This window comes from Gavialis gangeticus, unplaced genomic scaffold, assembly GCF_001723915.1.
Source record: "Gavialis gangeticus isolate Ggan-Ray unplaced genomic scaffold, GavGan_comp1, whole genome shotgun sequence".
Lineage (NCBI taxonomy): Eukaryota > Metazoa > Chordata > Crocodylia > Gavialidae > Gavialis > Gavialis gangeticus.
Window position 1 is genome coordinate 80,902,658 of NW_017729025.1, and position 25,074 is coordinate 80,927,731.

The window sequence follows — 25,074 nt, forward strand, 5'->3', positions numbered from 1 at the left end:
TCCCTTTGCTTCCTGAAGATGGTGGTATGCCTGGTTCCTTCTGCCAGTATCCTTTTCCCCAAGAATCCCTTGGCATATCAGAATGGGCATCCTCTATCTGAGGCCTTGTATGTTGCCAAGCGTGGTTTGATTATGTTGCATTTATGCTACTGAAGAACTTACCCATTCCTGTAATCTTGGGTTAGGAAAATCTATGAATCCAAAAGAATATCTGATTAGTCAGCATATCCCATAGAAATGGAGACATCGACGTAATGGATCACATCCGTGATAGATCTCAGTCATCCTAAAAAATATTGACTAAAAAGAAAAAAGCATCCAAAGCTAGCAAAACACTAGAAATAAAAACATCTGTCATAATCCCTGGCATACTGTGCATATAGAGGAGCATTTCTTGTTCTATAGATGTTATGTTTATATCTTCCCCCTTTATAGTTTGATACTCTGGCTCGGTTCTGAAAACATTTTGATGCACTGAGTGATAGGCTGCTTGTTAGAGCTGTCAAACTAAAAGCCTTTTTCTCCTGAAACCACAGTTCTGGGGGTCAGATTTTAGAAACTGGTCTATCAGATGGTTTTCTTTAAGGCTATGGTACTTAAAATAATCAAAGTCAAACTGTTTGTTAGGAATACCACTTAGCCATGTTATACATGTGCATCTTTTACAGGTCATTATTAAATCTGTTAACATTGGCAAGTCTGTCCACTCAAGACAAAGTTTAGCTTTGCATTACAGTAGGTGAACTTGCATCTTCTTTTGTCTAATAGTCTTGGAAAATGACCATGAAATGGCTCACTTATAACAACATGCAAATAGTCAAATGCCCAGCATGTATCTACACTGTGTGTCAGGAACATGGATTTAAATAAACCTTTCAGATGCTTACTTAAATTTGATTCTTTAAAATCCTATTTGTTTAATTGGGAACCACAGTCTTAAATAATGTATTTGGACTGATGAATGGATATAATGGAGTGCACGAGGGATGAAGTTTGGCTTTACCCTGGCTTTCCTGGCTTCTGGGGCATTCAGTTGCCACCCTGTTTCTAATCACGGTCATGTTCTGTGGTTTAATGCTAACCCATATCTCATTGCATCCTGTTTTCTAATTGGTTTAAACTGGCTGCTACCCAAAAAAGACACTCTTGTGTATAGAAACAAGCCTCCCCAAATATTATTCCTCATTAACTTTTGGTATATTATGAGGAAACAAGTTCCTTTGCACTATATTAATAGACATTTTTATATCTGTTCACAGGACTGGACATAGATCCTATGACGCATGCCTGGAAGAAACAATTTTTCCTACTGAAATATCCAGCTCGTTCTGCCGGCCAGGCTTTGTCACCAATAGACGGTGAAAGAATGGATAGGACCGAGGCAGAGAGCAGTGAACGAGGAGACGGAGACACCACTGAAGCTCAGAACTGTCAAAGTGGGCTTCTGGGTGCAAACAAAAGCAAAAATTTGCAGGAAGTCAGAAAGACGTATCCCTTGAGAAAACGTCTGATCCCTTCTGTGGACAATAAAACCTGCAAAGTGCTCCTAACTCGACTAGAGGATGTGGCTGGATCACTATCAAAAGAGACCCAGAGTTGTACAACAAAGAACCTTCCCAGTTGGATGGATGACTTCAGACCTGCCTGTTACCCAGAACAAGCTCAGACTGGGGGAGCAGGGGAAAGTGATTCATTTGGGGGAAAGTGCACAATAACTTGTCCAGGGACAGAACAGGAACTTGATGCTGCTCCTACAGAGCCCAGAAAACGCAGACTAGCCTCACTGAATGCAGAGGCAGTGAATAACCTGCTTTTTGAACGGGATGATGGTTTATTATCTAGCAGGCGTTTTCGGAAAGACTCTGTCAAAGTCGGTGGAGATTGTAACATTAAGAACTTGCATTGCAAAGCTGGCGGCAATTGGCCCCCTCTGGAAAAAACAGCTGTAAAAACAGTGAAGGGTAAGCACAGCAGTGAATCGAGTCAGAAATGTAATAGCTGGGCCCATTCCTTGGATGATGTCTTTGAAGATGGAACAAAGAGGGAGGATACTGGAATTTCCTATCATCCCACCCCAAAGAGACTGGCCAGTCTCAATGCAGTGGCATTTTTGAAATTGACTCATGAAAAAGACCAACCCCTGAAGCAGAGGAGTAAATCAGACGGAGAAGGCAAGTCTGAGAACCACTGTTCTAAGTCAAGGCTCAAGTGGGCCAAAACCAATAGGAAGAATTGTGTCAAATCCAAAAAGGAAATGTCTAGTTTAAAGGTGGAGGGCCAGCATGGCTGGCAAGGAGTTTCTACAGGTGCTTTTAAGAAAGCAGACCTTCAGGACTCCTCTAGACTCTATGGGACGGCAGGTTCTCTCCATTATGAACCATTATCTAACTCCTATGCTAGCACAGAGGGTCTTTACCACAGACTGCCTTTTCTTATGGGTGGGCAAGCTTCTATGAAGCCTGAGTATGGAAGACCAGGAGAGAAATCTCCTACTCCCAAACAGGAATTTCATCAGCCTTCCTTCCCAGTGCAGCAGTTCCCTCCTTTGCCTGTGCCAGGAAGTCACACGGATTGTGGATGTCTCTGTGAATCTTCAGATTTGACTCCATTGAACAGGTTTTACATTTATTATGGCCAAAGTGGATACAGTGGCTATTCTCATTGCTCAGTTTACCCTAAGGATGAGCTTTCACAATCTGCTGCCTGTGAGGGGCTCTTGGTATCTCCAGGTTCCTTGCCATCAGGTCCTCCTTTCCAGCAGCTTCACTGGTGTAGCTCTCCCTACTGTTGTGGAGAAGGAACAGCTATTAACAGTTACAGCCTTTGTGGAGTTATGCATGTGCCAGAGAGCAGGATTAGCAATGTGCATGCAGGACGGAACAGCTATCCCTACAAAATGCCTTTTGCAGCAGGTAAGACAAAAGTGAATACCAAAACTAGATTTGTTTTTTAGAATGAAAAGATAGCTTAGAACAGTAATCTCAACGTTTTGGCTTCACAGACCAGATGAGTGGCTTGGGGATGTTTTGTGGGCTGCATCGAACCCTTCCACCCTCACCGCAGAATCAGGCCCCAACCTTGGGGCACTGCACCACCTCCACCCAAGCTTGTGTGTCAGGTTTGGACCTTGCATGCCTGATCCAGTATACAGGACCGCAGCCCGTCGGACTCCCTATGGCCAAATGATGTGATTCCGGTGGTCAGATCTGGCCTGTGAGCTGTGGGTTTAGCGTTGTTGGCTTAAAACAATCATTAATGACCTGAACGGCCACTTTTGTTGCCTTTCTGTGATCGACGAAGTGTTTATGGTCTTTATGTACTGGTTTAATCTAAACCTGTACTGATTATTGGTTAGGAAGAAGTAATATTCGGGTCATCTTCCAAAGATGAGGACATTCCTGTTGTCTTTGCTGGAAAGCTCTTTCTATTAAAATGTTTCTCTTGGTATGGAAAACTTTAAATCCAAGAGCTAGTGATTGGATGTGGGACAAGTAGAGAGTGGTCCCTAGTTTGAATCCTAGCTTTTTGACTATGCAAGTGACCTATTTCCAAAAAGGCAAGTGGTCCATTTGGAAAACTTGCTTTTGCAATATTATCATTCAAGATAGTCTTTGGACCCTCTGTTCAAGCTGTTGATTGGATCATGGAGACTGAATGATGTAACAGTGTTTACTCTGAGGGTGTCTAAGTTGCATTGGATGCTGTTGCTGCAGATGCTGTTATGAAAACCTGCCCTGGATGCAAAAAAAAGGTCTCTCTGCTGGGTGTGGCTAGCACCATTCTCAAATTGGGGGGCATGCTTTCATGGCAGCACTCCATAGCACTGTCTGATCTAGTGTAGACCTGCCCTAAAGGTCCAGTCATGTTGGCAGAGTTGTGTTAAGGAAGCTGACAGTGTCTTGGGTATTCAATCTGATCTGGTTATTGGGGTTCCATCTCCAGGCTGCAGGGCACATTTCTGAAGCAGTAATATTCCTAGAATACATTTATGGGGGGATACTCTGATTAATTTTGTTATTTCTTTTTGAACATACTAAAATTGTCCACCAAAAGATTGAGCAGTGATGTTTGCAATGCACTTATACCCCATAGTTGTATGGCACCTCTGGGTCACTGAAGCACAAAAAAACCCCAGTTTAATAAGTGTTGCTAGTATTTACATGGCTTTTTTTCCCATTTATGGTATCCACAAGCCTTGCACTATAGTGGCTATTGTTCTGGAGCTTTGCCTTTACTCTTGAAAAATGGCTTGTTGTTTAGTGTTAAAAATAGGTTACCAGAATTACTGTGCCAAAGAAATGATATGCAAGTACCTTTTCAGCATAAAAGCCACCAAACAGTAAGGGGGGAGATGTGTATTACTAATGCCAATATACAATATAACCTATACATGGGGATTGCTTCATCTAGCTCTGAGATGAAATTGCCTCTGTAGACACAGCTGTTCAGCCATGCACAGCAATGCTACACAAACAATTTAGGATTCAAAGGGAAGGCTAACCTATCTAATTAGAACTGCTGTGGGATTTCAGGTAGGTGGATGAAATCTCTGTCAAGCATACAAGATGAGGCAGACTTCATAGTAATCTCCCATCCTAGGAAGTTGATGCAAGTCAGAGGAGCATTTGAATGAAGCATCAGTTCTTTTCCTAAGTACCTCTGCCATCAGGATGCTACCCCCTATGGTGGAGATTAGATTTCTTGTTGGTAATAATGTAGTTCTTGGTAATAACTTTTAAGAGGCTTTATAACTGCATAATGCTCATGAGAACATTAACTAAAGACAAGAATCCTTGTTTCTGGACCACTTTCTGCATAGCGACTTAAGTCGCATCAGTCTGTCATATACTTAAAAGAATTAAGTTGCTCACCTTTAGTAGGGCTAGCTCAAGATTCAGATGAAAGGATTAGGAAGATGTTTTGGTGATGCCTTTGAATCATTTTCTATGTGGAGGGAGAAGTCTGTCATGCTATTGTAGTCAGCTGTTCCTAGAAAGGTGATTTGATGAATAACATGCTCAGAATAGTACCAGCCTGTTCTAAAGAGTAGGATTTCTCATGCTCTCTCGTGTTCCTCCAGAGTGCTCTGATCTTTCTAAGGACTAGGAACGAAACAAACAGTCTCAACATATTTTCAGATGTGGTGTACTTGGGTTACGTGTGTCAAAATGGGTTGGTAGGAGCTGCTAATTAGTTTGCCTTTTTTTGAGTAAGTTCCGTTTTGAATTTTGGAAAAATTGAATGACTTAGACCAGGAGTTGGCAACCTACAGACACTGGGTGCAGAGCCATTTGATCTGGTCCATGGACATAAGGCTTTGGCAGCAGGGGGCTTCAGCACCACTTGCTTTTCCCTGCCATGGTGGGGAAAAGCTCTAGCTCTGGACACTCACCCTGTGCTGTTGTGGAGAAAAGCAATGGCTGGGTCCTAGCACTTGTCTGACTACCTGTGACCCAAATTGGGTCACTCTGGTTTGCAGCCCAAAAATGTTTGCCAACCGTTGCTTCTGCCAAGTGAAGTGTGGAAGAAAAAAATCTTTTTCTAGCATAATTCATTCTAATGTTCCAAGTCTAGTTTGTTGTGACTTATGAAAAGAGAGTTGAGCCTTCCCTGGAATGCTAGCATTAGTGAATGCAAAGAATTACTTTAGTGCCCCAAATTATCCTTAAAAAGAGGATAATGTTGTTGATCTAAGGGTTGCAAGTTTGCCTTATCAAGTTCCTTGCATCTGTGTTCCCATGCCGGTCTCATTCATTGGGTGAGAGTGGACATAGGTGAATGGATTTCTGCTCTGTACAGAAGAAGGGGTTCGGGCTTTGACTGGTGCATATGGCCAGCACTGCTCAGGGCAGCAGAGAGCTATTATTTCTGTGTGCTAGTGACTGTGCTGTGTAATTGAAAGCATGGTAATGGGGGTACTGAGCAATGAGTGAATTGATGACTTCTGTTGAAAAGATAGAGAAAGCTTTACTGGGAGCACATGTAGCAGATGTGTTAATAGGTGGTAGGCTGCATTGTTAAGTTTTTTAAATTGGGAATTGATTGAGTATTTTGTAATGTGGAATTGTGTAGATCGGGGGTGATCAACCTTTAGTATGAGCAGTCTGTATGGGGCACTCAGCAGGTTGGGGAAGGGACAGGCAGCACAGTGGCATATAGTTCAGGAAGCAGAAAGCAGAGCATCAGGTCAGATAAAGGAAAGGGATCAGTGACACTCTGGGAGGGTGCAGAGCTAATGTATCATGCCTGCCAAAAAGGTTGACCCTTGGTGGAGATGACAGATGAGGACAAAGCAGATTCTCGTATGCATATGTACCTGCTAAGTATCTGTTGAATTATTTCCCTCTTCACAGCCAACTAGCTTTCCAAGTGAAGTTGCTTGTTAAGGTTCAGTTTAGAACATGAAAATATCTTGTGGCCTGAATGTCCTTGCAGTTTTTTACATTACTCCACAGGCTCTGAAGTTTGAGCTAGGGCCTGGGCCATACAGGATCTGAACCCTCCCTTCACAGCCTACAGCTGTAGAGCACTGCTTGCCTGGAAGAAGGAATATTCCTGCCACTCCAGAAGTTTCTCTACCATTCCTCAGCTGATGGAGCTATTTAGTAATAGACATAATATTTAAAAGATGGTAAACAGGAGGAAGATTGGAAATTGGACAAGATGAGAGTCTTGGGATGGGAGTCTCCAGCCCCTGTAAATGACTGCACTAGTAACATTTAGCTGTTAAAACATCATGTCATTTATTTTAGCTAAAAAGAGCAGTGTGGAGAGAGGTAACAAATCCAGTTCCTTTGCAAAAGGGGATAGTGCCCTGGCTGAGAGGGCAGGCTCTCTGATAAGCTGCCTTGAAGCAAGAGATCCTGGAAGTTTTGCAGTTACCAGCTCAATTGCAGCCCAGCAGCTGGGTTTCTGCGGAATGAGATAGAAGCCAGCCTGGTTTCCTGCTGGTTCTTCCGTCAGAGCTTTGCCAGACTGGAGCACTGTCTGGAATATTTTGATTTGGGTGAATTGGCAAGTAATGACCAAAAAGAGTTGTGTTTGGCTTGTCTAAAAGTCAGAATTGTTCTACCCAACTTGCCTTTACAGCTGGTGCATTCAGTCTTTTTTGTTATTGTTCCCATCTCCAAGTGGAAGTTATCATTTCATGACCTTAGGGCTTAGGGAGGCAGAGGACAGTAGCTTCCCATTGCTAGAAGCAGCCTTTGCCATGATTGAGCTGTAAATCAAATAGCTTATTACACTGACTCTCTTAAATTACATTGATTTCTGTTGTGGTATGCTTGGGAGCCTGCATACTTACCAAAGCTGCTTCCTGTGAACTTTTTCTGCCTTCTGAGATTGCCGGATGAGGCCATACTGGCTATTCCAAAACCTGCATTTAGAGTTATGAAATATGGGGATCTTCTTTTCGTTTAATTTGGGAATTCTGTTCCTGCTGGAGTTTGTAATGCTGGATTGCTGCATTTGTACAACACTAAGAAGATTGTTCTTTTTGTTTTTGCTTATTGTTGTGTATTGAACACTTCTTGCAGTGGGACTCCTGAATGGGCGATAAGTGCTTTAGAAGGCTTTGTCACCTAACTTGCTAAATTAAGTTGTAGTAAATTTGTCTGGTTATAGAATATATGGATTTCCTAGCAGCAACAGCATATGCTTTGTTTTTAAGTTTTTGCCCCATGCTTTAGCATTTATTTGGATCTCTAGAAATCTCTCAATTTTCATTGGTTAGAAAGTTTAATAACAAGTTTGGCACCTTGGAAGAAGCCAGCCTTTTTTGTTAATATTGTTTAATCCTTCCCTCGCAATGAAAGCCTTTCAGTTGCTTTCACTTTTATCTGTTGATAGGGTGAAAGTGCTAAACGAACCTTTTGTATGCGTCAGACCGGCATTATTGTGGGGAATATCAAATAGGATGTTATAGGTAGAATGCAGTTCAGAGCAGCATGGTGGAGTGCCAGGCCCCATACTGTCTTTGTACCACTGCTAGATTCTAAAAGCAAAGCGTTTCATAACCTAGAAAGTCTGTTTAGTTTGAACGTAAACATTTACTACTAATAATGCAACAAAGGGGAAAGTGCAGGAAGGTATTGTCTAGCTTGAGGTGATCTGCTAACTGTATCATATATTGCTCTTTTTATTTTTTTGCTTCCCCAACTCCTTGTTAGAAGGCTGCAAGTCTCTGGACCAGCTGAGCCTCACAATCCCTGTGGCAGGCCACCCCGCATCACCTGCCCACCCACTCTCAGGATGTCCTGTACCCAGTGTGCCACCAGCTGCAGAACCTGTTCCTCACTTGCAGACCCCGAACTCGGACCCCCAGACCATGGCCCGAGAATGTCCTCAGAGCTCCAAGCCCCCCAGTGGCTCCAAATCCGGGCTCCGAAATACTACAGGCTGTTTGCATGCCTCTGACAGCAAAGCAGCAGGAGGGCACTGTCATCCAAAGCAGCAGCGCATCAACAGGCGGAGAGCAACCAACGGCTGGATGCCTGTGGGTGCAGCCTGTGAAAAGGCTGTGTATGTTGTGGTAAGTGCTTGCAAACCCCACCCCCAACCCAACAACCCCCTCTCTCCCATGTCCGTCCGTCCTCCCCCCCCTCCAAACAGATCCTGCTGTCCTGTGTACACCTCTGTCTGCGGACAAGTCATGTGTTCTCCAACCTCTCAAATGGATGTACAGCGTTCAGTTGTTAGACAATCCACCTGTGTGACTCTTTTCTTTTGGAAACCTACCTCTGTATTAGCAAGACATCACTGAATATCATTCCAGAGTCTCAACAGCAAAAAACAAATTGTATTGCTTCAAAATGTTTTGGCTGAGTCGCTTGATTCCTGCCTGGCTTCCTTGTTCTTCCAGGTATTGCAGGGATTCATTCACTTGTATGAAGCAGGGCCAGTAAGCAGAGAAGGAGCTCCAAGGTGAAACTCATTTCTTCTGCACCTTTCCCCAGATTAAAATATCTTTAGTGATGAGCACTACTTGTTCTGTAGTTGTTGGGCACATGCCCACCTCAGCCTATCCTGGAGAAAATTGGCCAGGCTGTGTCCTTGTGAGTCAGCATAAATCTGGTTGGTCAGAGGCAGTGAACTTCGGTAGGGAAATAATGTGTTTTCACAAGCAGAAGAAGCATGTGTCCTAGGGTAATTCCTGTAAGGGGGAAAATAAGCTACTGCCAAACTGTGCTTTTTGTATCAACCATAGGTGGCATCTGTAGCTGCAGCAACAATTTCCCAGTACAAAGCCATGAAAAGAGGATGTGGTCAGTCCAATGGGTCATCAAGAAGGTGGGAAGGCCCCAGGCCTAACTTCCTTTCCACAAGAGCCAGACACTCCTCTATGAAGCTTTCTGAGCTAGTTTTTCCTGCTCAGTTGACCTCTGGTATTCTGAGCATGCGAAGGTGGAGACCTGATTCCTAGGAGGCATCTGTATTGGTTACTATGCTCTGCAGTTACACTTCATCTGTGGTATGAATTGAAACCCCTTTTGATAACCAAATGGACAGAAAGGACCTCAAGGAAATTATTTGGTATCTTAGAGCAAAACAGGTTGTTCTTGACTTAAAACCCTGGGCCTGTGTCTCTATTCCTTCTGACCAAAAGGTCAGGAGGGACCAGACCAATTTTGGATCTGAGGTAGTAGGGCAGCTGCCTGTAAAAGTGCAAGTAGAGCTCTTAAGTTACAAGAGGCTTCCTGTTGGCTGCAGACGTTATTTTTGTCTGTTCACAAGCTAAGTTGTTAGCAGTGGCTGGTAGCATTAGTTCAGCACAGATTGCCATTTGGTCTTGCTGTATTGCCTTGGGTACATAAGTCTTTGTGGCTGTTCTTGCAGCTTCAGGTAGGAGGGAATTCCTATCTATACTATTATGGACCTCAACAGAGGCAGAGCCTTGATGGGAATCTTGCAGGTAATACAGGTAGTAGAGATCATTGTTTTGTGATAAATCAAACAAGGTCTTCCCCAGAGGCATTCAGTTTATCAACTAGGGTTGCAGACAGGAATTCTTAGCTTATGGCAAACTGAGAAGCAAAAATAACAGGTAGCGCAAGCCATGCAGAGAACTCATCGTTTCTCAGAATCCCCTTGATTACCCAGGTACTCATCCTGTTGAATGGCTCTTTCAGACTCTTGTGATCCATGCCTCTGATTGAGGCTGCATTACTGCAGTTTGCTGTACTGAAGTTGTCAGCTAGAGTTGCATCCTGTTTAAGGATGAATTTGTGGAAAGTGGAGATGGGGGGACCCCTTTCAACAGCACGTCTAGTATATTTTTATGCTTACTACTAAAGAGGATCAGACTAACCAGTAATCTCCATATGCTTCAGACTTCAGAACGTGCAATGCTTCCGACTTTTGGATGGACAGAAAACTTAAACCTGTTCTGCTCATCTCTTTGAAAAATCATTTTCCAGTCCAGATTTTTACAGACCAAAAACGAGAATTTTGTAATGCTAGAAGCTAAAAAATGTGGTTAGAATGGAAGCTTCCATAACAGTGAAGGTTACTAACGCTGGACTTCAACTGTGTTAATTAAATGGATTTCAATATGTCTGTATTTTTCAAGATGATACAATACATATTTTAATTGCATTAGTCCAGCAAGTTTTTAACAACCTCTAACATGGCATAAGCACTTTGAAATTAATAAAGCGAGTTTTCATTGTCTTCAGTAGCATGTGGAGTAGCTGGAGACCTACACTGTTTCGGCACCTAAAATAATTATCCCAAAACACTTCAAAAAGTAAATTCCTTTCTACAAAAGTGGTAGGAATCTTGATTTCTAGGTTCCTTCAAAACAGAGGAATTGGTTCCAAAATATGTTTTCCTTTTAGGATACTAGAACTGCTGCTTAAGCTACTGAGCTGAATGTTCTGCAGTCTGTGCTGTACCAAAGCAATACCAGTACATTTTCTCTCTCACTGTCTTTTTAATGTTGGAAGCCAGCAGCCATACCTGGTCCGATCTGAAGACACTTGATTACTGAGCCCAGGAGAATATTCTTTTGCTTTTCTCTGGGCAGAGGATTCATCAGTAAATAGTTCACGTTGCTCTCTGCTTTTCAAATTGCTCCTCTGAGACTAGAACTGCTGCGAGTGGTTTTGTGCTGTATGACTTCTTTCAGGGATCTCTTGCAGCTGAGGTATACTGCTTGGACAGAAATTGTAGGGAAGTTTTCAACACAGCAAAGATTTAAAGGAAGCTTAGATGTGTTGTTGAGTATTTGTTAGCCTAACTTTTCAATTGTTTCTTCTCCCAACACTGTAGAATGAACCAGAGCCGGCTATTCGTAAGAGCTACCAGGCTGTGGAGAGAGATGGGGAAATTATCCGGGTACGAGATACAGTCCTTCTGAAATCAGGACCACGAAAGAAATCTATGCCGTATGTGGCAAAAATATCAGCACTGTGGGAAGACCCCAAAACAGGTATTGGACAAGGAAACAAATTGTGTTTGTTGATACTTGTTAAATCTAGGAATGTGAGTGGCAGAATTAAGTAAGGGATGTAAGTTTGCCAAATGAATTTCACCTTCTCTTATCACCCAATTTGGCAGTGGCAATTGGTGTTTCATGGTTATGCTTGGTAATCTCTGAATGTACTTGTGCTGCAGGAACTGAAACTCCCTCTAATCACTGGCCCAGAACTGGTAATTGGAAACCTTGTATAGTCTTGAATGCATGTATATTGATCTGCCAACTAAACCTCTTAGCAACAATCCCTCCCCCATGATTTTGTAGCAGCAGATAGCTCATGAGACACTAATTACTCAAATGTTCTATATGATTTGTAGCCTGGGAGATGGTGTAAAGCTCTGGTTGCAGAGTTTTTTGATCTTAGGAGGCAGTACCATACTGGAACTTGGACATCTGGAGAATGCAAAATGGGAATTGGAGTAGTGCAATTTCAGTTTTGAAGGCCCACATCTGACCAGCATTCTAGGCAAGAGCTAGAGAAGGTTTGTTTGCTAAATGGTGCAAAGATTGTCATAGCCCTTGCAGTTTGTGAGGTAGCAGAACATAAGAACTGAGGGCAACACCGAAACCAGAGCTTAGGTGTACTATTTTTGGTACTAATGTACGGGAGTAAACATCCTAAGCATTGGACAAGTATTCTTGACAAAGCACTTGAACAGAGATGCTATTGTTTAGTTTTGTTCATTACTGACTTTGTGTGGGACCACAATGGTTATTAGGTGGTGAAGGTATAATGCAATAGTGACATGACTTGTTTTACAGAGCCAGTTGCTGTAACAAAAGGAAACTCAGCTCAGCATAAAATATTTATTGTGGCACAGCTGCAGCTAGATGAGAGCTATGGAAATGCAGGGGCTGATGGGATGAAGTAGAACTGAAAATTGGACAGCAGGATCTTTTTAGCATTTTCAGCCCTGGCTTCTGGATTACTTCCTTGTTAAAACATATTTTGTCTCCTTCTAGGGGAGCTGATGATGAGCCTCCTGTGGTATTACAGACCAGAACACACTCAAGGGGGCCGCAATCCCAGCATGCATCAGGTGAGCAGTTGTAAGTGCATAACTGGAAGGTTAGGGATAATTGGCAAGGATCTTCATACATATATCTCTGAGGAATATTTCTACAATGGTCTCTTATGGTGCCAAGTAGTGATGTATTGAGACTTGCTGTTTCTACTCTCTCTCAGACCAAAACTAGTCCAGTTGTCTCAGTGCAGGACTGCCCCCCCAGTAAGCTCTGGGCTGAGGCAAATCTCCTGTCTTGGGGGAGCAGTGTGGGTAGTGTATCTCAGGACTCCACTGCTTTGTGTCATAACTGCCCAGTGTAGACATACCCTTGGCTCCTCCACGGATCCTGCGAGACTGAAGTAAAACCTCTGTGTTTAATATCAAGCATAAGCAATCTAATGTCAAAATTAACAAGTCTGGGCTATAGCAGAAATGTCTGTCTTTCCTAGGGCATTCTTTGCTTTAAAACTTCCTAGTTTTTCTCTCATCTGAACATAGCCTTTGTCCACCTTTAGAAAAGAAGGGTTTTGACTGTAATTTGAAGGGGGTGTACACTACACTGGAAATCAGGAAACAGATCTAGCCTATTCCACTCACTGTTGTGTTTTAAATTAAATCAAGATTGGATGTCTTTCTAAACAGAGTCGGCTTTAACAAGAAGTTCTGGGATTGATCTAAGACGTAGTGGGTGAAATTCTATGGCCTGTATTACTTGGGTTATGAAACTAGAAGATCTAAGATCCACCTTACCTGAGATCTATGAATTTGATACTTTGTTAGAAACTCCTGTTTTTTTGGAGAGTTTTCCAATTCCTCTGACCTGAAGTAAGATGCATTTTAGATCAGAGGAAACTAAAAGCAATCATTTCTTTCTTGTCTAACATGAGAGTGAATTTATATCAAGGGGAAAGGAAGAACTAGGGTTAAGAACAGATTTAAGGATATACATCAGTGCTACAAACAATTCACAGCAAAAGTCAAATATGTGACTTATCTTCAGTCCTGAGTCTGTTGCCTTGCTTGGGATTGTGTGGAGGGGGAGAGAAACAAATATTTTAAATAAAAAAAAAAATGTACTTATTTCAGAAGATGCAACCACTGCCACTTTTAATCTACCAATATGTTCTGGTAAAGGTACAGTAAAGCTCTGTTATCTGGCATCCTCTGGGAATGGGGGATGCCAGTTTGTCAAATATGCCAATTAATCAAATGTGCACCATTTGGTGCACTCCCCAGTGTCAGTGTGCTGGGGGACAGGCAGGAGGGCCCCGCGCAGGCTGCTGTGGGCCGAAGAATTGGCAAAGAAAAACTCAGCTTGCAGCGGCGAAACGGGAAGTCCCCCAGAAGTGGTCCAGGAGTCCTGTTCTCAAAAAAGTTTGGTACCTTGCATCATTCTAGCCCACAAGCTGAATCTTAGTGTATTCAGCCACTGTGGTAGGGAAGGACTAACTTGGTCCCTTTCTCCCACACATTTCAATATACAAAAGCTGCTCTAAAAGAAGGTGCCATTGGGCTAAGTAGCTGGTATAGGCTTGCCAAAGATGACTCGGGTGAACTTGATCTAAGGAGTAAGCAAAAACACTGACTTAAGTATTTTCTTGTGCTCAATGTTGTTTTTAGCAGAACTCCTATAGCTGCTAAGAAAAATCTCAAATGATGAGTTTGCATTTGAGACTATAGTGGAGTTTTTCCTCCTAGCTGCTTGCTTAGGGCTCTAGGCAGAAATACATCCTATGGGCTATTGCCTTCAGACTCGCACACCAGCACCTTTACTTCAGATCTTCTTCTTAACAGCTGATGATCATATATGAGATTCTTTAAATGAGCTTCATTATGGCTGGACCTGTACATGTTCAGTTTTGCTCAGCCATTCCCCAATTTGCTTCAGATCCAACTATTTTAAATTACACTAGGAAGAGGGGGCCATCGCACATTACTTCACTTAAAATTGCCCTTTAACTTGGATTGGGATGGAGAACAAGCAAAACAAGAAAAAAGATAGATCACTGGTTGTTTGGAGGGGAGATAAGTACTGTACTCTTCATGCCCCCTTTGTGTCACTCTAGTAGCATGAATGAATCAGAATTTTCTTTCTTTCCTGTACTAAAGCAGTAACGAAGATGAGAACATCCCCAGCATCTTGGAGATGTTGGGAAGCAGGGGGCTTGAGGGGAGAGCTGCCACTTTCTTTCAGCAAATAACCAAAGAGGAATGTGAATGGAGGCTTTCTCTTTTCTTTGCGAGTTCTGAATCTTTCTCCTCGCAGCCCCTTGGGTCAAATGTTGGGATAGGTCGAAATGTTTCATCCAACAGACAAAACCACCTTCTCAACCATAGTATCTTATTACTGTGCCCATGTACTGGAAGAACAGTTTTTAAAAGCTGCATTCACATTGCTCAAAGCAGCACTCTGAAGACTCATCTGATGAGAAGCACTTATCACAGTAAATGTCATAGACTGTCAGCTACATTTGAAATGAAAGATGTTATTAAAGCAGCATCACTGAGCTGCCTGTGGGTGGCATCTGTTTTGCTGAAAAGTCATACTTCTGCCACCAGCAGGTAGGTGTGGGGGACCTGATAAATCTGACTATATGGAGCAAGATGGCAATGGAATAACTTATGGAAGAGGTCTTAACATGCTGGTGAAAAGACAGAGAGAGAGAAAAGCCATTCTGTTTACCAAGAGGCCATGAACTCTTAATGTAAATTGTTTGGGTTAAATGAAATGCTTGTTTGGAGAGAGGGTACCTTCTCTTTAAAGAATACCTTCTTGTTTGCATACCTACTCGTCCTCTCTTTGAAGGGCACATGGGACAGCTTGATTCATTTATCTTTGAAACTGCCCAGTTGGGTGACTCCCTGTTATATTTCCTCTTTGCAGAATGAGATCTTTGCATCCAGGCATCAGGATGAAAATAGTGTTGCCTGCATTGAGGAGAAGTGCTATGTTCTGACCTTTGCAGAGTACTGCAGGTAGGTGGTGCTCTTAACTTGCTGTTGCTTTTCAAACCTATCTCTGTATCACTAACTCTTGTCACTGTTTCCATTACCTAACCTCATCTTGCAGAACTGTAGGTGCTTTGCAGCCTACATATTCCGTAAAACTTTGCTAAATTACATTTTACTGAATGAGGTTGATATTCTAATCAAGGGGTATTTGTCATGTTGTATTCTTTAGGATGTGTCTGTTTTTGTGTTTATGAATAGTTTTATAAAGCTTTATAAGTGTTGATACGTGAATGACTTCTCTACAACAGTGCATGAACATCAGTAGATTAAAATTCAGTGCAACTCTGACATTTCAGTTATCATTCTTACTCTGCTTCAGTTTGAGTCCACAAAATGTTTTTGGCTTTTGCCCCCCATACACACCTGCATACAGTCCCAAGTTCAATTAAAACATTTGCTTTCTGTATTTGGCATCACTTATACTCCTATAAATATCAGATACTAACAGGATCTCACTATAGTTGGCCTAGAGTATACATATTAAACTTGCTTTAACATCAGAGGCTCTGTATTTTCTAAGATTTCACCATTTAAAATAGCACTGACAAATGAAGTTTGGGTTCAAGTGCTCCCCTTAAACTCACCTTAGACTATTAAAATGAAAAATAATCCTTGAAAAATATGTCCTACTGTATATGCTTTCCCTGTATTCTGTTTGTCCAAGATAAGGCAGCATACGAATTTAGTTGGTGATATTTACACAATTGTTACACTGGTTCTCACCCTGGGCTTTGTCATTTGGGTATCTAAAATGCAAATTAATTTTAAATGAAATGGAATTACACTGACATTTGTGAACATTTTACATGGAATCTATAATTTAGTTCCAAATTACTTGATGCTGTTAACAACTCAGCCCCAGAAGCAAGCAATGGTGGCTGACAGTAATGCACTGTGGGATAAGAGTTCTAAGCAGAATTGGCTTGTGGCATGAGTTGATGCTAATAGAGACAGCCAGAGTAAACCATTCAGAATCTAACTCTATGGAAATAATAAACAGGGATCTACCTAAGTTGCGTTGAAGTGCACTGCACATCGGTTCTTTCGAATCTTCCTCTTTTTGCTGTGCACCCCACCCCCTGCCACTGGTGGAGGGGCCCCAGTAGCCCCACTGCTCACCACTTGCTCCTGATTGGCCAGGAGGCAAGCACTGCAGTTTTAAATATGCCAAGGTTTTTGCTTCCCATCCAATCAGTGGCAAGAGGCAGGGCTGCTAGGGCCCCCTCTACCAATCAGCAGTAATAGGCAGAAACCATGGCAGACTTAAAATGAGATTAAAGGAGCTGCTGTGCAGCATATTTCCAACACTATCTGAGTAGCTCTCTACTAATAAAAGTGGAAATGTATCCTTTTGGTGGCTGAGAAGTGACTGAGTGATTAGAAGTTTTAAATAACTTCTAAAGATAGTGTCAATTTTTCTTAGGGTAGAAAAAAAAAATCAGAAGCTCTTGCTAAAGTGAGTCACAGAAGAAGAATAATAATACCATAAAGCAAATCTTGCTTGCACAATGAGCCACATTCAAAAGAGACAACATAGTGACCTGACAAAAAAAGCTTGGTATATCCAGGCAGAAACAACCAGTGAAACAAAGTACGTTTTTTCCTATTCTCTTCTCTTTGATCCCCCTGCAACTGATGTGAAGCTATGCCATGCAGCTGGTGTACTGCTTTTGCTCACAGTGTGTTGTGTGCTGTGCATCTTGGCACAAGCAGAACTATTTCTGACTCAGTGGCCAAAAGCTGATATGCTTTTACTGGCCTGCATAGAGAGAACTTTACAGATTGGGCATTTATATGGCATCCATTCATCGGTGAGTGATGGTGGATATTGCAGCTATTCTTCTGACTGGTGGTGTATTTTCTCTTGTGGCTGTAAAGACCAGTGTTAGCCTTGCAGGTCCTGCCACAGTGCATGTGGCGTTAGGGGCTACTGTACTACTAGTAGACTGGGCATTTACTGTGTACTAGTTAATGACATACAAGAGATATATAATTTGTTCATTGTTAGGCTGGACTAGTCTAAATGCTGAGGGAGTCTATAAAAACACTGGCAGACATGGAGTGGATCTGCTCTTGGAGTGTGTCATTAAAGCTGGCTTAATTGACTTCTTTTGAGATCACCTTTGCCCTTTATGGAAGAATGTTTTAAGCTGCTTGGAAACTTGATAGGATGGCGTGAGGTGTGGCATCCCTTTTTTGAAAATTTTCAGGTGTCCTGCCACACTTCTCTACCACACCTCCATCCTGTTCAGGTACAAAGTTCAACTACTTGAGTTAGTAAGAAGATACCCAAAGCTAATTTACATGCCATATTCAGTCATAACAATTTAATCTCAGTGCTGACACAGCTGATATAAAGGGAGAATGTATGGCAGGGTGGCACCTTAGAGATCAGCTGATCCAGATGAAGTAGGTTGTTGTCTACAAAAGCTTATGCCTGTCTGAACCAGTTAGTGTCCAAGGAGCAGCCCTGCCCTACCTTCTGCCTATCTAGTTGATATAAATTACCACTTTGGAAATTTAGCTGGGCAAAAAGGAAGCCTTTCTTACTGGATGCAGCAGCTCTGTCTAGTATATGTACCAAGCGGGTTGATAAGGGCCTCACTCAGGATCATGTTCTTCAACAAGCCAAACTTGGAAGCCCATGTTTCATCAACAGCTCTTTATAACATCCCTCAAACATTTCAAATTTAGCAGTACTGTTTCTGGTGCTGACCTTGGTTTGGAGTTTCCTGCCTTTGACCTCTAGGCTGCATTACTTTTTTGCATGTCTGCTATTTAATATCACTTCTACTCCTGCAGCTGTTACAAAATAAACTTGACAGGGGTACAGGAGCCCTTGCTTCCACACACATTCCCAAAATTGCACAGTATACTGAAGCAGCAAGTGAGCAGTGGTTTACAATTACTAATGTATAGCCTTGCATAACTGGGCAGGTTATCATCTGCGTAGGTCCTGCTGCTGCTGCTGAAATTCAGGTAAGCGTGGTTGTTGATAGCTAGTTAGAATTAGAATTAATAGAAATGAGGCACAAGACCTTCCCTATGGAGCCTGAACTACTGTTCCTCAGCATTCCCCAGCATACTAAGCTCACATCTCAGTGGACAAAGTTTAAGTCTTTTTTACTGTGCATTTCACTTGGCCTTTGGATGTTGGGGCTTGTTTTGCTCCTGCTCTTCATTCTGTTTGGGCCTGTTTTCCCAACTAGTACTAAAATATTTATATCTTTCAGGGGCCTGCTAACCTTATGCCGCAAGTATTGAAAATTAACATGCTGGTAGTAATGTTGTCAAGTTGACCGGCGGACAGCTGTGCATTTTTCTGTGCATATAGAGTCTTGCTTAGTCATTAAGGGAGTACACTGTACTTTGAAGAGCAGTAATGCACTAGAGCCATGTTTTTTTTCAACCTTCATTTGCAGACCCCTAAAAAAATTTTGAACAGAGTTGTTGGACCTCTTTGGAAATTTTGAATAGTGGTATGGACCCCTTTGAATTGTAACTGTGGGTATGCACATACTTTTGATCATAGCTGTCTTTTGTAGACCCCTTAGACATAGTCTGCAAACTCCCTGGGGTCTGCAGACCACAGGTTGAAAATCACTGCACTAGAACATGTTCCTTCCTTCTCCTGAATACATGCTCTTGCATGGCAAGATCCTGCAGGATCAGTAAATGGCCCTGTTGGCTCTGAAGGGAGTTCTTAACGACTTGGCTATGTTCTTGCTTAATCGCCATCGTCTCTGTCTGAGCAATGGCCTGACCTATAATCCTTCCCCAGTGCTAATCAATAGAAGAGAGGCAAAGGTGGAGAAGCAAGGCAGATTAATTGTCAGAATCCCTAATATTGCCAGATCTACAGCAGGCTTATGCAAACTGCTGTGCTACTCAGTACAGTTCAGAACAGCTATAGCTTATAAACCAATCCAGATCGCCTCTTAGGAGAAGCTGTTTCTGTTTCATAAACTTACTGTCCTCTCCCCTACCCCCACATAGCCAGTCAGGAACATGGTGCCAACTTGAAGAAGCAGTAGGGAGTATTCTTTTTCAGAGTCAGAGGCTTTGTGAAAATTTGGACAGGGAAGACACCAAATGAAGATTCTACATGAATTTTTGTATTTCATTGCCTTGCAGATTTTGTGCCTTGGCAAAGCGTCGTGTTGAGGGGATCCCGGGCAGGAAAACAATGATGGTTCCTCCATCAGAAGAGTATTCCACACCTCCACACCGCAAGGTGCCAGAGGACACTGATCCAGACCTGGTTTTCCTCTGCCGCCATGTCTATGATTTCCGACATGGGCGCATCTTGAAGAATCCACAGTAGCGAAACTCTTCAGGCTGACTATAGTGATAAGTGGCACCAGAGAGCCAATGGCGAGTTGACCATCTGGAACATCCATGCACTCTCAGCAACTTTTTGTAGTGCTGCTTGCAGGCGAGAAGTAGTGTCGAAGCGCTCCTTCCTTAGACTGAAAAAATCTCCATGTTCAGGAACAAGTCCCTGTTGAGGAAGGCAGCAGTTGAAAGCACAGCACTTCATTAAAGAGCATAAATTAAGATGTACCTATAAAATAGATATATGTATATAGATATAGGTACTTGCATATGTAAATCTATATCTATATATGTATTTAGAGATGCATATATTGTATGGGGATTTGCAGGGGATAAAAGCCAGTAAACTGAATCCAGAGCCATCATTGGTGGGAATGGTCAGAACATGTAGGAGGGATGCTGTGGTGCATTGCATAAGTCAAGCTGTGATAGGTCCATGGCTTTTATGTCCTGATGTGAAGAGTGAGAACTGAGACCAATTCCTTTGCAAAGCACAGGATAGTCATGCTTGCCCAGCAGAAAAGACAGGTCAGAGGATTTTTGATGAGACTGCTACTTTGAAAAACAACAGTTCTTTTTGAAATTGCCTGTATGCAAAGCAATTTTTGCCATGCTGAATAGTTTTTGCTTTGTAAGGGGAGAGGGGGACCCCTTTTCCCTGTACAATTGTTCTATAATCTGTGATTTACCACACAGATTGAGGCTTTTCAAGCAGGCCTTGAACTGTTCCATCATTGAGGGAGGGAGAGGGGGCAGGGATTATAAACTTTACATCACACCATTATGGAAAGCTGCATGTCTGCCATAGCCATCCTTACCTCACCCCTGTGGGTCACTCTTGCCTGCCAGGTACACCTCCCGCAGGTGTGTCCTGCTTTAGGTGCACGCTCGGTGTGCTCTGTAGGTGAAAGCCATGTTTGTCTTCTCTCCAGAATGGCAGTCTCCTTGCCCAAATGGTCCTCAGCAGGCTTCCCTGAAATGGTCAAAGTGGTTCACTCATTCCCTTCCCAGTTCAGCTGTCTTTCCTGTAGTTGACAGTCCCTGTAGAACCAAACTGTCCCCTGAACGTGGAGAAGCTGGAGGCAGTGGGAACAAATGGAAACTGTTTTCCTTGGGCTTTTTAATTCTAAGCACCTGACTCAGCTGTCTGTCTTGGGTGTGGTTGCACTGTTGAAGAAATTAGCAGTGCTGTCTCTTGGCACTGCCCTTTTTTCCTCTTCCCTGCCACTCATACTGATATCTGAGCTTGCTCACCAAAGTGGCTTTGTGGCTTCTGAAAGGAACAGACCAATGAGAGGTTTGCATTGTTGAAAAATGCTACCTGATTCCTACAGACATTTTTGCCTCTTGCCTTATGTGTATAGATTCTAGAGATACTTTAGTTTATCTTAACACAAACTATTCAAGTTAATTCTAAAGAAAACCAAAGGACAGCATAACAGAGTCCATTGAACCCGTCACACAAACTGGGAATCCATTTGTAGATTGCACTAATTTAAAGAGTGAGAATCAACACTGTAACAGTCCGTGTACCTGCTGACTGCTGGAGTCACTCATTTAAGCTAGGGACCTGCATTTTCAGTTTTTGGGGCTCCTGAGCTAGTGTTAAATGATAGAAGTGTTCATACTGCTTTAATGTTGTTGTCCTTTCAGTGGAAGTAGCACTACCTACCCTCACCACACACACTGAGAGAGCTGGAATCAAGGGTTTCCCTCTCGCTCTGGCTGAGGCTCTGCCTGCCTGGTCTACAGAAAATACCATCACATAAATCACGTTAAGTGGAAATGGTGCAGTCTGTGTTTCTGCATGCACAGGAGTTGCTCTACGTACCAAAGAAGGGAATGTGTATGGGAAGATGATCTTAAAAGAAGAGGAAGATTTGACTCCTTCTAGTGTGGGACAGTGGGGCACATGTCCAACCAGTCTCAATGGGCAATTCCTGCTCAAAGTTCCAGAGGATAGTGACAAATCCCAAAGTCTTGCCCAGGGGGAAGCTCCCAACCTAAATGTGTTGTAAGAGGTTTAACCGTAGGTAGGTGAGCAAGGATCTGTAGGTTAAGCATCTTAATCCATTTTATACCTCAAGATACCATTGGTGTCAAAGATTGTTGTTCATATTTCCTTAACAGTTAATTTGGATATTAGTCTCTTGGAATAATGAGGTCAGGCCACTGGCACTACAGCACAGGAATGGGGGCAGGAGTACCTCGGACACTCTCACTTGGACAAGTTGGGAGCATTGCAAAGAAGATGCTCGCTGATGTTGGAGGGCATCTTGCATCATTTTGCTCCTTAGCTATAAACGTGGAGTGTGTGTTGAGCAATATTGTAGTCTGTAGCTCCTGCCTGTGTTCCAGGTCCCTCAGTGAAAGAGGTGGTAGTTGTGGCTACAGTAGCTGGTGGGTGGAGGATGGTGCACAAGTGGAAGGAAGCAGGTGGATTAATATGGGGGAACCATACAGAATGGTGGTATGGAAAAGTCTTGGAGACCACCAAATAGATAAGTTGAAGCCTGTTTTTAGGAACAGCTTGACCTTCACCCTGAATAAGCAAGCCTGTCTGGGGATCCTCTGCTCCAAAAAGTAGTTTTATGAATGTTGTAGTGACAGGCTTTCTCGAGACCACCTGCCAGTTTAGCCACTTAGCACTACTGCGATGGCAGTAAAGGGTTTGAAATCCTGCCTCAGAAACCACAGTATCTTGCTGAAAATTTTATTTCTCCTGGTTGCCTCTCCACCTTTGACTTATCTCCTCTCCAGATGGGATAAAATGCATTGAACTTGCCAGAAGAGGAGAGGAGAATTTGTACTTGCCCTGGTTGTGGGATGGGCTTTTGTCCCCCTCTGGAGAGGAGAATCCTGTCTTTTCTGATGTTATGTCAGAATCTGCTTCAGGCCAAGAACATTGTTCAAGACTCACGTGGTTGCTTATGCTGTTGTGCAAACAGCATGTAAATGAAATGAATTGTCTGATCCGTAATGAGAATATTTCATGCTTTTTTAATCTATTAGATATGGAAATATTTTTTGAAACTGAAAATGCAGTCAGTAGAATTTAAATTGAAACATAATACATGTAAAATATATTTTAGTTGATAATTTTGTAAAATGCACTTTTTTGTGTCTCTTCCCTGGTTTCCCAGATCTGTATTTCAGTGTTTACAGATGGAATGAGAACATTCCCTATACCCTCCTTCTGTGAGAAAGATATATTAGAAGTAATTCTTAAAAAATAAATTTAAAAAATTGTATTGATTTAGAAAACAAATGTTGAGTTGTATGTGGTTTATTTCTGTCACTTAGAATTCCATGTTTAATGCTGGCAACAGAGGACAGATCCAGGTGAGGTACCTTAATTTAAAAAAGAGAATAACATTGTAGCATTAATCTAATACCTGACACAATCAAAATCAGGTTAGAACAGACCTATATCACCTCTGGGTAGCTGACTGAAAGGAGGAGGGGTTCATGGTGTTGTGTATATATCTATATAAGGCTACAGTGACCTAACAGAAGGGGAAAGTGAATAAGAATTTGGGTGCCTTATACTTAACACCCAGATAGCATCCAATAGCTAAGCCCCTAGTATACACCAGAGTTAAGTTATAACCAGATCAAGTCATGCTCCAGAATGTTTAATGGTTTCAATTTCTCTATTGCAAAAATGATGTAATGTTAGGTATCTATGGATTTGATTTGTGCATGGTCCTATTTCATTAGCTGTCTTTGCTAGTTGCTTATCTAGAGCCAGCTCACAGGTGCTTCGCTACTTATGACTTGTCCAAAGATCTATCCTCTTGTTTTCTTTCTTGCTAGCAGATTTGAAAAAGACTTTGTGCATCACAGCCATATAAGAGGAGCATTCACTGATGCTATCCTCATTTTATTCATGGAGCTACTCTTCCTGACCATCCATGGTATGCTTGTAAATCTTCTAATACCCCCTTCACCCCTCAACTCTTACTGCCTTGGCTATGCTAATTAATTCTGTATTTTTGCTGTCTTTATCTTGTTTCTGCAGCATTAACTGAGTGTCTAATCCTGGCTAGTTCCCTTCCTATTTCCAAGAAAGACTTTTCTTAAATGTCTGATCTCTGATTAGTGCTCAGTGAAGTTGTATTGGTCACTTCTTGCTGTGTGTTCTTTTGGAGGGGAATAATAGCCTGTTTCAAAGTTTCTTTTTTTTTTTTTTTCATGTCTTTGCAAATTGTAACTCAAGGCTTAGGCCGGGAAGCATTCTACACATGGAGCCAACTATGCTAGGAAAGTGGCAAATGATCCTGTTTCCTTTCTGTCTGCTGCCAACTCTGTGTGTAAGAGACTTCTCCACCAGCATGACACTGTCATCTGCTAAGGTTGTCTCAATTGAGACAGGGCTGCATTCAAGTAAAACTCACTCCCAGAGGAAATAGAACCAAATTGTGAAAGTGAGCATGTTCTTCTATTTTAACATGGATTTAAGGCACTGAGAGAGGAGAAGAAAAGTGCAACATTTGTTGAATAATTGGCCTATAAGTAAATCTGCCATCTGGTGGCAAACCAATTAGTGAAAATATCCAGAGCATTTATCAGTATGTAATCCTCACTCAAGTTAATCCATCCCATCATTGGACTTCTGTCTGTCTACAAAAGAACTGAGATTTGGCCAACAGTGCAAATAGCCATAGCAAAGGACACATGCAGCTCTCAGAAGAAGCACTGCTCCTTGCCACCAAAGCTAGGAGAAGTGAGGGGCAGGGTTACCAACTGTCTTTAAGTTTATGGACAGTCCATTTGGAAAAACAAAACAAAAAAAACCACAAAAAGCTAAGAAACTATGATCTTGTCTTGAAGATCTGTTGTTGGATGCAGGTATTACTGGACAGACCAGTGCCACCTTGCATTTGACTGGAAGTGCAGCTCAGTACTGTACAGGGAGGTCTGTGTCAGGGCTTTGTGACCCATGAGAGCCTCCATAGCTGCTGCCTCACCCCCCTCCCCCAAAATCATGTGCTGCCACTGCATCCCATCAGCCATCTTCTGCCCTATAACAGCGGCTCAGTTCCAAGATAAGCAGATCTATGTTGCTTGGGAGTGGGGAAGCTTGTTTACTTTAAAATACCCAGATAAAATTTTCACAGGTTTCTGGGTGGAGGTTGAAAATTGGTGTTGAACCCCTAAATTTTAACCTGGCCTTTGTTATTGTGGTCCAGGGCATAGCAGAAAGGTTACATTTGTTACATAAAACATATGTCAGTAAAAACG

General features: G+C 42.4%; 1 protein-coding gene across 1 annotated transcript; it reads left to right on the top strand.

Moving 5' to 3' along the window:
* The first annotated feature begins 254 nt into the window (after window positions 1-254).
* On the top strand, window positions 255-23,098 carry BAHD1 (bromo adjacent homology domain containing 1). The gene is made up of 7 exons (XM_019519929.1): window positions 255-267; window positions 1,260-2,912; window positions 8,169-8,530; window positions 11,269-11,428; window positions 12,440-12,516; window positions 15,368-15,459; window positions 19,630-23,098. The coding sequence occupies exons 1-7, from the start codon at window positions 255-257 to the stop codon at window positions 19,817-19,819; spliced, it is 2,547 nt and encodes an 848-aa protein (XP_019375474.1). The 3' UTR covers window positions 19,820-23,098.
* Window positions 23,099-25,074: the final 1,976 nt, after the last annotated feature.

Excerpts from the sequence above, each read along its gene's own strand:
- BAHD1 (XM_019519929.1), top strand. Across the intron at positions 2,913-8,168 it reads CAAAATGCCTTTTGCAGCAG|AAGGCTGCAAGTCTCTGGAC; the intron begins GTAAGACAAAAG and ends ACTCCTTGTTAG. Across the intron at positions 8,531-11,268 it reads AAAAGGCTGTGTATGTTGTG|AATGAACCAGAGCCGGCTAT; the intron begins GTAAGTGCTTGC and ends CCAACACTGTAG.